General features: G+C 49.9%; 5 protein-coding genes across 5 annotated transcripts; 2 read left to right on the forward strand and 3 right to left on the reverse strand.

The window, feature by feature from the left end:
* Positions 1-188: 188 nt before the first annotated feature.
* On the reverse strand, positions 189-3,578 carry TRUGW13939_02883 (uncharacterized protein; the record flags this gene model as incomplete). The annotated part of the gene is made up of 6 exons (XM_035486070.1): positions 189-1,570; positions 1,642-1,981; positions 2,131-2,209; positions 3,010-3,064; positions 3,129-3,455; positions 3,569-3,578. 6 exons carry the CDS (start codon positions 3,576-3,578, stop codon positions 189-191), a joined length of 2,193 nt encoding a protein of 730 aa, XP_035341963.1.
* A 323-nt stretch (positions 3,579-3,901) lies between these two features.
* Positions 3,902-6,551, forward strand: TRUGW13939_02884 (uncharacterized protein; the record flags this gene model as incomplete). Its single annotated transcript, XM_035486071.1, has 3 exons — positions 3,902-3,980; positions 4,044-6,008; positions 6,079-6,551. The coding sequence occupies 3 exons, from the start codon at positions 3,902-3,904 to the stop codon at positions 6,549-6,551; spliced, it is 2,517 nt and encodes an 838-aa protein (XP_035341964.1).
* Positions 6,552-7,218: 667 nt separating this feature from the next.
* Positions 7,219-8,865, reverse strand: TRUGW13939_02885 (uncharacterized protein; the record flags this gene model as incomplete). Its single annotated transcript, XM_035486072.1, has 2 exons — positions 7,219-8,696; positions 8,754-8,865. The coding sequence occupies 2 exons, from the start codon at positions 8,863-8,865 to the stop codon at positions 7,219-7,221; spliced, it is 1,590 nt and encodes a 529-aa protein (XP_035341965.1).
* Positions 8,866-9,906: 1,041 nt separating this feature from the next.
* On the forward strand, positions 9,907-12,007 carry TRUGW13939_02886 (uncharacterized protein; the record flags this gene model as incomplete). The annotated part of the gene is made up of 4 exons (XM_035486073.1): positions 9,907-10,538; positions 10,602-11,105; positions 11,162-11,638; positions 11,695-12,007. 4 exons carry the CDS (start codon positions 9,907-9,909, stop codon positions 12,005-12,007), a joined length of 1,926 nt encoding a protein of 641 aa, XP_035341966.1.
* Positions 12,008-12,415: 408 nt separating this feature from the next.
* On the reverse strand, positions 12,416-13,191 carry TRUGW13939_02887 (uncharacterized protein; the record flags this gene model as incomplete). Its single annotated transcript, XM_035486074.1, has 2 exons — positions 12,416-13,108; positions 13,180-13,191. 2 exons carry the CDS (start codon positions 13,189-13,191, stop codon positions 12,416-12,418), a joined length of 705 nt encoding a protein of 234 aa, XP_035341967.1.
* Positions 13,192-13,256: the final 65 nt, after the last annotated feature.

A 13,256-nucleotide genomic window follows, 5' to 3' on the forward strand; every position in this document is an offset into this window, starting at 1 on the left:
TGTAGAAGATGGAATGGAAACTGCGGGTTTTTGCGGAGAGATTTAATGTTGCTACAGAGTACATGATTGCTATTTGCGAAGATTGCAAGAAACAGATTGAATCAGATGCTATTATTCACAATGAATAAAAAATATAATCAAAACAAAAAAGGGTATCGAGTTGAACATAAATTTGGCTCCCTAACACATTACGCATGAATCTTCTTTGCTCGTAAGCGTTTAGCCACCGGAGTTGCCCCTGCAGAGGAAGACGTGATTGATGTCGGCGCTTTCAATAAACTCCTGCTTTTGGGAATAGCGCTAGCCTTTTGCACGGCCAGCTTAGGCACTGAACTGCTCTTGATCACGGCTGGTTCTGCTGGCTTTATTGACACAGAATCGGTGCTCGGTGCCTTTGGAGTTAGCTTCTTGCGCTTCGGGATAGGCGTGCCAACAGACAACGGTTTGATGATAGGGTTGTTCGAGATTGCCGGAGCAGGAGCCATATTGACACGGCGTACTTTCTTGCTGGGTGTCGCCGGCAAAGCATGAGTCCGAGACTTGCCAGTCTTTCTCTCGGGAGACTGCAGTTCAAGGGCCTCAAACTGCCTCTCCGGCGCATATTCTACCAGTTCCTCATCTCTCCAACACACTTGTTTGGATCTAGAGGGTGAACGGGGTGCTCGTCCTTTGGATTCCCCATCCTCCTGGGACTGCTGCGGTGAAGCTTCATCCTCACTCCGGCCTTTTTTGCAGTTATGCAAGAACTGCTTGGGCAGCACGGCGTTTCCTTTGTTGCGACGGGTGTTTTTCCGAGTCACAAGGGCCAGTTCCTGTGCCTCTGTTCGCTGCAAAAAGACAAATTCTGTTCCGTTGGCGCGCCGAACCGGGATCTGATTTGGAACAGCCGGACGCTGGCTGTGTGCCTGAGGAGGCGCTTTTGGCAGCTTCGTGCGAGTGCTGCGGCGGCGTGTAGTCGGAGAGGATTCCTCTCTAGCAGAGTCTTCATTTGCTTCGTGGCTGGATAGCGCTTTTGGAGTTGGTGACTCTACCGCTTTATCTATTCCCTTTGTAGGAGTCGATACCTGCTGACTCTTTTGTGGTGAAGGAGAGTTCTTGTCGAGCTCCTCGAGCGCTCTCCGTGATCGCACAATCGGCGAGTTCAGAGAGGTCGTTTCCTCTGCCTTCTTGGTCGGTATCATCGCTGCGTTGGCAGCTCGTTTGGCTTGAGCGCGCGACAAAAACTCGCTGAGCAAGGCAACGTCCTCGCCGTCAAGAGAGTTCATTCTCAAAGCTGACCGCACTAATTTGGGCTCCTGTCTCGCGACGATCTCTGCAATTTCTGCGGCTGCCTCGCTATTCGCGATTTCAATAGTGGGGTTGACAGCATTGCCAAACGCTCGAGAAGTGTCCAAGTCACGGATGGCCTTAGAGTCTTGACTCAGAACGCCCGCTGCTGCATAAGGCTCTGTTTCTGGCGAGGTGAGGCGTGTCGATTCTTCCAATAGTTCGTCCACCTGTCTTGGCGTTTCTTCGCTGTCGAATGATTGTTCCCCGTCCTGTTGTTGTTGCGTGAGGACGACCAATTTGCCTAGTCGGGAAAATTAGTAACCTAGCAACCTATCGGACAACAAGTCTCTGTTGATTTATCCATCCACTCACGTCGTCTTTTCCCAATCTCAAACTCCCATTTGGTCTCTAGAAACGAACGACCCCGCTCCGTTTGCGCATCTTGCTCATGGTCGGCATCCACGCGCTGTCGCTTCACCACGCGCCTGTAATCTGCATTTGCCGATGCGTTGATCTCGCTCTTGAATTCCTTTTCCTCGATTTTGCTGACTGCTGTGCGCCCTCGAAGTGACTCCATGCTTTTCCTGAACCGTTTCCAGATTTTGCGCGACTTGTGACGCGACAGAAACGCTGTCGAGGGGACGCGCTCCCAGGCCCTGGGCACAGTTCTTTTGGCGGCAGCCGTGGGTGTGAAGCTGATTTGATCTGTGACCTGTGCAATGCTGTATTCAACGGATCCAGTCAGCCATAAATCTTTTAAACCTCCACTCTAAGCTGCATCCTGCACTCTCCAGGCCCGACTGCCATCCTCGGTGAAGCCAGAGGGAAACAGTCAGTAGTTTTAGAACCAAGCAAACATACCGTGTTGACAGGAATGTGTGTGTTTGTGGGTGCGAGATGGCCGGGGAATCGACCATCATCATCGACACATCCTCCATGCCTGGAAAGCCACGCGACTGTGGAATGCCAGCACCACTATGTAGGCAAGAAACAAACAATTTCCCTTTGAATTCACCGGATCAAGTTTTCTCCGGTTCGCGTGCCTCCGATATGCGTGCTGGAGAACAATGAAGCGCGAGGAATGTTGACCCTGGTTGGTTCACGTTGCCTTGCTGGGAGCCTAGAATATAATATGCATCCAAAACGAAAGCAACAATAAAAAGATACCAGTTTATCTGACGAGTCGACGGCAGCTGCCGAAATTATAAGAGATACTGCGCCTATTCCATGCAGTGGATCGTGGCGTTGAAGCAATCAAAATAAACCGAGCTGCACAGAGGCTAAAGACGCGGGTCCACCACGCGTTGCCGTGCCAACGGAGCTTCTCTTGGAATTATAGAATCAATGATAGTTACGATAGACTCATGGGTTTTAAATAAAACGACGAGACGAAAATATTTATGTTTGTTTGAACTGAGCATTCATGCGATTTGGCTTGTTTGAGTTGCGAGCGCACAAGTGTCTAACTGATATTAAGTATAACTTAGGAACGTCGCCAAGATTGCACACGATCGTAAGCTAGTATCGTGGGAACCTGCAATAAGCCTTTCTGATTGTAGCCTGCGAGATTTTATGAGTGCTTCCGCCCAGGCTGTGCGATAGGATGGCTGCAGTTCGTTGCTGCTCATGGCTGAGTCGCCAGGAATCATCGTCCCATATCGACGGAGTCATATGTGTTGTACATTGGATCATGAACGGTTTTTGTGGTCATCGGCATCTTATCCTTGCTCCTGTCTTTACTTTCCAACGGATTCTTCTAGCAGATCTGACTCGTCGAATGGGTCCCCAAATTCCTCTGTCAAGAGACTTCCGTTAGTAATCGCACCAGACTACCCTGGTATAGATTTCTTGGAACTTACGAAGGCTAAAATCCCTGTCAACAACCGACTCTAGCGCACGAGTATATTCCTCCTGCGCTCTCTGGTTGTTCCACGATGCCCCAAATGGCTCTTTGGGCTGTTGCTGCTGCTGCTGCTGTTGTGGATTTGACGTGTTCGCGCGGCCGTGCTGGTCGAACGAAGCAGTGGGCGACCCGATAGTAGACGGCTCGCCTAGGCCTCCGTGATGCGATGCCGTCTGGGAGCCAGGAGGCGATAGCTCAGATATGGGGTTGAAGGTTGGCGTGCGAGCGCCGGTGGGAGAGGCTGAGCCAGAAGAAGAGAGCATTTCAGAGTCGCCGTCGGGATCTGTGAGGAGTGAGTTAGAAAGAAGTATTGTTTAGAAGTTAAAACAGAAAGGTAGTAGATAGTTAAGGGGTGGAAGAAGCAGAAAGGCATCTCTCTCCACCTGACTCACTTACCTGCAGACATGGCGTTGGTCGATCGGGTGCAGTTAGTAGGCGTTCAAGGTTATGCAGCTGATAATAGTAGTGATGGTCAGCAAAGCAGATCGTGAAGAGAGTCTGGTTGTAACTTGTTCATAGAAGGAATATGATATTTATTACCAGGCCGGAGCAAGAGATAGAGATCATCTATTCGCCCGCTGGCGGTTTCTCCGCCGCACCACTCTTAGCGCCTTTCTCGAGGAAACGTCGGTCCCCGCACATACCGGACCACACATTCAACCTCATCAGGCTCATTCCTGGAAGGCAGCTGGAGTCGTGCCACAGAAAAACACAAAGCGGTTGCCCGCCATGGTTCAATTGGGTTCAAAAGACTCGTCGCTGTTTCGCCAAGTGGTGCGCCACTACGAGAACAAACAGTACAAGAAGGGTGCGTTGCGAAAGACCAGTCATTGCAGTATTCGAAGCTGACCACCAGGTTTATGTTAAACAGGTATCAAGACCGCAGACCAGGTTCTTCGCAAGAACCCCAATCATGGCGATACGCAAGCGATGAAAGCTCTCATCATGAGCTGCTTAGGACAGTTGGAGGAGGCCTTTGTTCTAGCGAGGACCGCACTGAAAAATGACATGAAGTCGCATGTCTGCTGGCACGTCTTTGGTTTGCTCTACAGAGCGGAGAAAAACTACGAAGAGGCTATCAAGGCATACAAGTTCGCTCTGAGATTAGAGCCCGATTCCCAGCCTATCCAGCGCGATCTAGCCCTTCTTCAAATGCAGATGCGAGACTACCAAGGCTACATACAGAGCCGCAGCTCGATGCTTCAATCTCGCCCATCGTTACGACAAAACTGGACCGCATTAGCTATTGCTCACCACCTCGCTGGAAACCTCACCGAGGCCGAGAATGTCCTCAATACGTTTGAAGAGACTCTGAAGACACCGCCCCCAAGGGCGGATATGGAGCATTCGGAAGCTGTTTTGTATAAGAACTCCATCATTGCCGAATCAGGTGATCTTGAAAGGGCTCTGGAACACCTGGAAACCGCCGGAAAGCGCAGTTCGGACACGCTCGCAGTGCTGGAAATGAGAGCAGATTACCTTTTCCGCTTGGGTCGAAAGGCAGACGCCGAGGCAGCTTACACTGCTCTTCTTGAGAGGAACTCCGAAAACTCGAATTACTATGATAGCTTGATTAAAGCAAAAGAGATTGCTCCTACCGACCACAAATCCCTCAAAGCGGTGTATGACGAGTGGGCTGAGAAGAACCCTCGGGGTGACGCTCCTCGTCGAATCCCGCTGGACTTCCTAGAGGGCGACGAGTTCAAGGATGCAGCCGATATCTACCTCCAACGGATGCTTCGGAAAGGCGTGCCGTCGCTATTTGCCAATATCAAGGTGTTGTACGACAGTCCAGCCAAGCGGGACACCGTTCAAGAACTTGTCGAGGGATATGCGTCCGGTAAAGCGCAACCAAACGGGTCCTCGGATAACAAGACCAATGGCGATTCTACCGATTTCGAGGCTTCTACTTTCTACTTCCTGGCTCAGCACTACAACTACCATCTTAGTCGCGACTTGCAGAAAGCACTTGCTTATGTCGAAAAGGCCATCAACTTGGTCCCCAAGTCCGTGGACTATTACATGACCAAGGCAAGGATATATAAGCACTATGGTAACATTTCAAAAGCAGCAGAAATCATGGAAGATGCAAGGAAGCTGGACGAGAAAGATCGACATATCAACACAAAGGCGGCTAAATACCGACTGCGTAATAACCAAAACGAGTTGGCACTTGACGACATGAGCAAATTCACTCGCAATGAAACTGTCGGTGGCGCTCTCGGCGATCTTCATGAGATGCAGTGTGTGTGGTATTTGACAGAAGATGGAGAAGCGTATCTGCGTCAAAAGAGGCTGGGGCTCGCACTTAAGCGTTTCCATGCGGTTCAGAATATCTTTGACGTATGGCAAGAGGACCAGTTTGACTTCCATAGCTTCTCCCTGCGCAAGGGTATGATCCGCGCATATGTCAGTATGGTACGTTGGGAAGATCACCTGAGGGATCATCCTTTCTACACAAGAGTAGCGTTGTCTACGATCAAGGCATATGTTCTGCTCCACGACCAGCCTGATCTTGCCCATGGCCACATGTTTGCTAGTCTCAACGGAGCCGAGGGCGAAGACAGGAAGAAGGCGTTGAAAAAGGCAAAGAAGGAGCAGCAAAAACTGGAGAAAGCCGAAGCAGAACGACAAGACTTAAAGAAAGCCAGTGCAGCTACAGCCAAGGGCTCCGATGGCGAAACCAAGAAGGAAGACACCGATCCTACGGGCACCAAGTTGGTTCAGACAACTGATCCTCTTAAGGACTCCCTCAAGTTTCTCGCTCCCTTGCTTGAATACAGCCCCGAAGACATTCGCGTGCAAGCCGCCGGATTTGAGGTCTACATAAGGAGACGTAAGTACCCTTTTTTTACACTCACCCTAGAAGTTGGGTCCAATTTAGATCCAATGCTAACTTCTTTTAGAAAAATACGCGCTTGCCTTGAAATGTCTCTTGGCTGCCCATGCCATTGATTCTTCCGATCCGACTCTGCATGTTCAACTGCTGCGCTTCCGCCTGGCCCTTAACAATGTCTCAGAGCCGCTGCCCGAGAAGATTTCCGATGTTGTCTTAAACGAATTCGAGGCTATTTTGCCCAAATCCGCAGATCTTCAGAAATGGAACGATTCCTATTTGGCATCACACAAAACCAGCGCCAACCATATCCGGGCCGTCCTGTCGGCACGATTGTTGCTCACTCCTGAAGCCAAAGCTGAATCCGAGAAGGAATTTATTTCCACTCTCGACCTTGACAGCACAACCATGGAAACAGCCATTTCTGGTCTGGACACACTGGATGAATGGAAAAGTAGCGCCGCCACGAAACAGGCCTACATCGAAACGGCCCAGAAGCGGTGGACCGAGGTCTCTGCCTTTAACACTACGGCTTCGTCTTAAAAAGTTATAAGCATTGCAACGGGAAGGATGAAAACGTCTTGTCAGTTAGTATCGGAGGACGGGAGGATATATAGGTAACTCTCGTGAGCTGGACTTATATAGAAAAGGAAATTTTACTTTTCTTTTGTTTTGCTACTTTGTTTGCAAATGTTGGTGTGATGATGTGAAGAAATCATATTGTTTGAGTATGGGAGATGGCATAAAAGACCTAGAAAAAATGAGCGATTTGTGCTGTTCTTGAGATTTAGCATAAATCAAATTAAATACAAAATCAATCGACGAATGTTGAGGCTATATATATGTCAACAGAAGTAACTACTAGTCAACTAGTGTTGTAATCGTGTATCTAGATCTGGCTTGAACTGGTGTGCAATGCTATGTATCAACACGTATTGTCTTCTGTTGGGTTATATGATACATGAACATTAAAGTCAAGTCAGATAAGATGTAGAGATTATCATTGATTTCTATCGATTACATTGTCAAAAGAGCACAGGTTCTATAAATAATAAGGGTGGGCTCCGCGCCAACATGCAATGACTAAAAGTACAAAAGGCGGCGACATGTGCCATGTATAATGTACATATGATGAACAGGAGGGAAATTAATCTTTCAGCATAGATGCGTGTCGGACGAGAGGTGGAAAAAAAAAAAAAACCGAGCTAGTTTACTCTCCATTCTCATTGTCCAGGTTCCCAATAATGGGCTTCTTCTTGGCCAATTCTGGGTCTTCGCCGTAGCCATAGTTGATCCAGGCACGCTGCAAGAAAGAAAGCTTCTTTGGCTTCTCGCCCTCACCCAGAATCCATTCTTGGCCGCTAGCGATGCGATTGGCGCGCGCCTCTTCCTCGGAAGAAAGGATATAACGATGCATCCGAGAAGCGATGCGAGGGTCGATGACTACCTCATCGGCCCACTCTCGCTCTTCGTTGAGCAGCTTTGTAATATGCGGGTCGTTTGTGCTGGAAGGATTTGCGTTCTCCAATTGATATTTCCGATCCTCGGCTTCCTTGCGGACCGATTTGTGCCATTCTTGCTCTTCATGTTCAAGAAGGGTTTGCTGTTCGTAGGTTGTCTGCGATAGAGAATCGGACGAGTCGGTGGAGGAAGCGTCAAAAGCCATTCCGTCGAAAGGGCGACTGCCCTCGTTATAAGGTCTGCTGGCAGAGGCGAGGACAGCAGCTGCTACCTCTTGGCCTACTGCATCGGCCAAGTGCCGCTTCGTCAAGTAACGATATAAACGAATGGGCGTGTTCAAAAAGCCCAGGAGATGCGGGAATTGGATGGGGCTGGATGCTTCAAAAGCGGCCGGGATGGTAGGAGGAAGTCTTTGAGCGGAATATTGCGTAGGCGAGATGTACGCAGGTGTTGGTCCTTTTGGCTTTTTCGATTCCTCGGTCTCTGTATTCTCATCCTGAGCTTTGTTTGAATCTGGAGTTTCTGACGGTGACCCATCTTCGGTCGTGATAACTGGAGTATCCGGTAACATGTCGACTACGGCATCGACAGTTTCCACAGTAGGTCTTGTAGCGTCTGCAGTGGTTTCTGCAGCTTTCGGAACAGGTTCTGTTGCGGCCGGCTGTGGTGGTGGTGGCGGCGAGGTCTCTAGAGGACCGAGCCAGCCTTCATGGAGACCCCGAACGTATTCCTTCCATGTATGACGCCCAATAACAATATCTCCGCGAGGCCCGGGCTCCTCTGTGACACCCATTCTTTCTCGCGCTTCAGCAATCGCCGACTCTTTGCTTGGCTCTTCCGCCGAATGGCCCTGTTCACCGGCCTGCCGTCTGTATTTTCGAATTTTGTCGGCCAAACCTGCACGAACCTCACCCTCCTTTCGTCCTTCAATGACCTCATAATCCAAAGCTGCCGACACTAGAATAGGCTTGATGTATTCTTTAAAGTAGTCTCGAGCGGGTCGAAGTCCGTCTCCTGGCGGCGCAGATAGAAAGATCGTAAGCCGTTTTCGGCTTTGTTCCAACGGCAAAGGTTCTTTGGCAATGTGGGCGACCAAGTCTGACCATTTCTGCTGGATGTGTTTCTTTTGCCGACGGTCATACGTTATGGCGGCAGTAAAGGATCCGGTAATCGTTAAAAAGATCATCCAATTGCGCGACGGCAGTCTGAGCCTAAAGCGCGGAAGGCCTGTACCTCGTTAGCGTTTGCCATGTAACTGGATCAAAAGCTCAAGGCTCAACTTACCCATCATCTTGAAGACCGGGTTCTGGGGCTTGGGAGGAGCTTTGGGAGGAGCTTTGGGAGGCGCATTTTGGCTGCTTGCCGCCGTGTTTGCGGACGGCGAAGGTTCGGCCATGATTCCACAAATCCCAGAGAGCTGCTACCGAAGCAGCACGGCCACAGCAAATGAAAGAGGCGCGGTGAAACTTGACGGTGACGCTGGTGATTGATTGCTTGACTTGGCTTAATTATTTTTCCTCCGCAAAAACTCGAGGCTTGGCGCGCCGACATTATGTAAGCAGATTCTGGGCTATACCGTTTCGGGAACTGCCAAGCCCTATATTGACTGCTCGCACATCTAGCATTTTGTCCAGTTCTTTTTTTTTTTTTTGGTGCAAGTAATTTGGGTAGAGTCTGGGGGATCGAGATAGTGTGAGAAACGTGCAATAATCAGTGCGGAGTACGGCTTGGTGGTAAAACTTCATGATGCCAGGGGTCTGGACTCGGCGTGAGTCAGGGTTTAGAGGACAGGAAGGATCAAGAATGAGAAAACACCAATCACAATAGTAAGAATAATAACCTCTGAGGTGCTTCTAGTTTCTACAACAATGTGGAGACCGACTACCAAGTGCGTGAATTGTAAATAAAACTGTGAGCGTAGTCCAAAATGCGGTGGAGAACGAGAGGCGACATCTGGATACTTAGGTAGTAGATACTAACTAGATAGTTACACTCCTCTTACCGTCTTGCTCAGACAGGAACCGCCTGTTGTTAGAGGTTTAGGGCGGCGCAGTAGAAGTCTCGCCCAAAAACAAGCTCTGGGCTGCCATTTGTTGTGGTCCATACTGCAAGGACCTCCCCCACTGCGCCGTCGCACCAACTAGCCCGGACCAAGTCGTCGTCCCTCTTTCCCCCCTTGGTCGGTGTGTGTGTGCTGTGCTGTGCTGGACTTTCTCTTCGTCTCGTCCAACCTCGTGTCAACCATCTCGTTCTCGGTTGTCGTTGCTCTGGATAGGTATCTTTCTGCTGATCTCGTTGTTGTGTGCGACCGAGCCCTAGGATCAGCATCCACTTTTCGCTCTTGAACCATTGAGCCCCCCTCTCTCCCCTCCGCCTCGACTCCTCACGAGCAACACCACCGCTTCCTCTGACAGGCCTCTCCTGTCAAGCCCTCGCCATGGATCCAAACAACAATCGCTTGCACTTGAACTTTGGCTTCAACGACAGGAACTACAATGCGGCCAACAACCGTGTGTACCCCACAACACCCTCCACATTCCCACAGCCAATCTACCAGGGCCAGGACTACATGGACCCTCACGGTGCCCAAGGAAACCCCTATCCTCAGCAGCAGCAGCAGCAGCAGGGCTACTTTGTCGGCAATGCCTATCCTCAGCAGGCCCATTATCCTGTGCAGCAGCAACCGTACCCCCCGCAAAACCTCCAGTCGTCCCAGCCAGCCTACGGAGCCCGCCCACCTTACGGTGCCAACGACGGCACCAATGGCTTGATCCAGCAGTTCTCCAACCAGGATCTGAGTGCTTCCCCAAGAGCCGGTCTAGCTCCGCGCTCTGGTTCTCCCGCTCAGCGGCCTCGCACTGCTGGCTCGACTGGGCCCCAACAACAAGCGCAGCAGGGAGGTCATCTTGCCCCCAATCGCACCTCGAAGCCCCCAGGCGAAGAAGAAGAACTCCAGAGATACCCTGAAAGGTACTCGGAGAACGTCCACAAGCGAGGAAAAGCTGCCAAGGAGCTTATCAATGTCTTCTTCCAAGAAAATATTGAGCGCGCTCGCGAGCGCAACATGCGGTAAGCACATGTCCCGTTTCGCACGGCTAAACGAACTGCAATGCTGATCCCACCCTACCATAGATCTGCCAACCTGGATAAACTTATGCACAGCAACAGCATGCCTGAGCTAAAGAAGCGTTCCGAGGTCGATGCTCTAGCCAAGAAAGAGGCCGATTTCCTTCGCTTTCTTCGTACCAAGGAAACTCCATCAAACTTCCAGACAATCAAGATCATTGGAAAGGGTGCCTTTGGTGAAGTGAAATTGGTACAACGCAAGAGCGACGGCAAGATCTATGCTCTCAAATCGTTAATCAAGACAGAAATGTTCAAGAAAGACCAGCTTGCCCACGTCCGCGCTGAGCGTGATATTCTTGCAGACTCCAAGGATAACCCTTGGTTGGTCAAGCTGCACGCCTCTTTCCAGGACAACGCTTATCTATACTTGCTGATGGAGTTCTTACCGGGTGGTGATCTTATGACCATGCTCATCAAATATGAAATCTTCTCAGAGGACATTACACGTTTCTACATGGCCGAGCTTGTCATGGCTATTGAAGCTGTACACAAACTAGGCTTTCTTCATCGGTACGTTCAATTTATTTACAAATTCTGGTGAAACTTCCAACTGATCTGAATTCCAGAGACATCAAACCTGATAACATATTGTTGGATCGGGGTGGTCATATTAAGCTCACGGATTTCGGTCTGTCTACCGGAGGCAAGAAACAGCACGACAATGCCTACTATCAAAACCTTCTCAAAAACTCGACATCCAAAGACAAGAACCGGAATTCTGGATTCTTCTCCGATGCCATCAATTTGACTGTGTCGAACCGTGGACAAATCAACACCTGGCGTAAATCCCGCCGCGCCATGGCCTATTCCACAGTCGGAACGCCCGATTACATTGCGCCGGAGATCTTCAACGGCCAAGGTTATACCTATCTTTGTGATTGGTGGTCCGTTGGAGCAATTATGTTCGAGTGTCTCGTGGGATGGCCGCCTTTCTGCGCCGAGGATACCACCGATACCTACCGGAAAATCGTGAACTGGCGGGAGTGCCTATACTTCCCAGACGAGCTCGTACTCTCAAGAGAATCAGAAGGCCTCATCCGAAGGTAGGTCTCATTTAGCCCCATATTAAAACTCGGTTGTCTCTGACTTTGACTTTTAGTTTCCTGTGTGACCCGGAGCATCGCGTTGGTAACGATGGTGGACAGCATGGTGGCGCTACGCAGATCAAAACCCACCCATTCTTCCGCGGCGTGGTTTGGGACCAATTGCGTAAAATCCGGGCACCTTTCGAACCCAGGCTCAGCTCCAACATCGACGTCTCGTATTTCCCCATAGACGAAATCCCACAGGAGGATACGAGTGCGGCGCACCGAGCTCAAGTCCGCGCAATGCCCGACGAGCAAGAAGCAGAAATGAGTCTTCCTTTTATCGGATATACATACAAAGCATTCAATGCATTCCAGGCCAATTAAGCCTACACGTTATTTCCTACCAAGGATTAAACCGCCAGTCTCGCTCTTGCATACGATTTTTTTTTTGAAAGTTCAATGAGGTTTACGATCATGTCATGCGAACCGAGGTCCCTTATATGGCCGGTAACCAACAAATGTCTTTTTTATGACTAGCTTTGATATTTTACTTGCATTTTCATTTTATGTCGAACCCAGATGGCAGTGCCAATGTGATGAAGTTGAATATAAAAAAATCGAGTCAGGTAGTCGATTGCTTTTGTCGCTCCATAAAGTATTTAAACGATCTGACAAAAAATAAACTCCCAGGATTGCTCATTAATGCCAGTAATAAACCATAACGTAAATATCCCATGCCACCCAGGACGCCAGAAAGAGAGAAGAAGAAAAAACCAGTGCGGACTGAGGCAACTAGGGACGAGGTGCCAACCCAGGCACGCCGCTATATCTCTCTTCACGCTCCGTCTTGAACATGATCTGGACCCAAAATTCCTTGCTATCCTCATCAAACCAAGTCCAGTATCGCTCTTCACGGCGATCAATGTCACGAGCCTGAAGCTTGAAAGCACAAGTCTGATATGGCTCGGCGGCAACCAAGAGATACTGGAAATTCTTGTCCGGCTCGTCAATCTTCTGCTCAAAGGCAGACATAAACCGCACTCGGGGCACTATGCCCGGAGTAATCTCTTGGTACTGCAACTGGAACAGTAGTCCTAACTGTCGGGTCATCGGATCGCGCGTCTTGGTGATTTTGTAACCCGGTCGACCAATCTTGACCACATTCTTCTTCACTTGCACACCCATGGCGCCCGGCATAACGCCATCCTGGCCAGCTTTGCCTTCCTTTTGTTCTCGCGCAGCGCGACGGGCGAGATTTGTCTGGTGCTTGCGGCCCTGGGTGTGTGCGAGGTACGAGCCGTCGTTTTGGTGGACGGTCAAGCATAGTCGGCACTCGAAGCTGCCGACATGGTTTTTGAAGAAATAAGGGTCCTTGTCGAGGTCTATCGTCTCGAGGGCGAGTTTTCGTAGACGCTCGCGTCGGTCTGCATTGCTGGCTGATTGCGATGCGACACCACCGCCACCGAACTTGGAGCCTGCGCGGTTCTATATAGAGAGAGAGACATTAGATCGGGGTCAAATGCTGAGGTAGTCAACAAATGATCAGTCTTGCTTACCTGATAATCCATGGCGAGAGCTTTGTTGACAACGTTGGAATTGTAGGTACTTTGCGGAGGTGAAGATGATCGAACTT

This window comes from Talaromyces rugulosus, chromosome II, assembly GCF_013368755.1.
Source record: "Talaromyces rugulosus chromosome II, complete sequence".
In the NCBI taxonomy this organism is placed as follows: domain Eukaryota; kingdom Fungi; phylum Ascomycota; class Eurotiomycetes; order Eurotiales; family Trichocomaceae; genus Talaromyces; species Talaromyces rugulosus.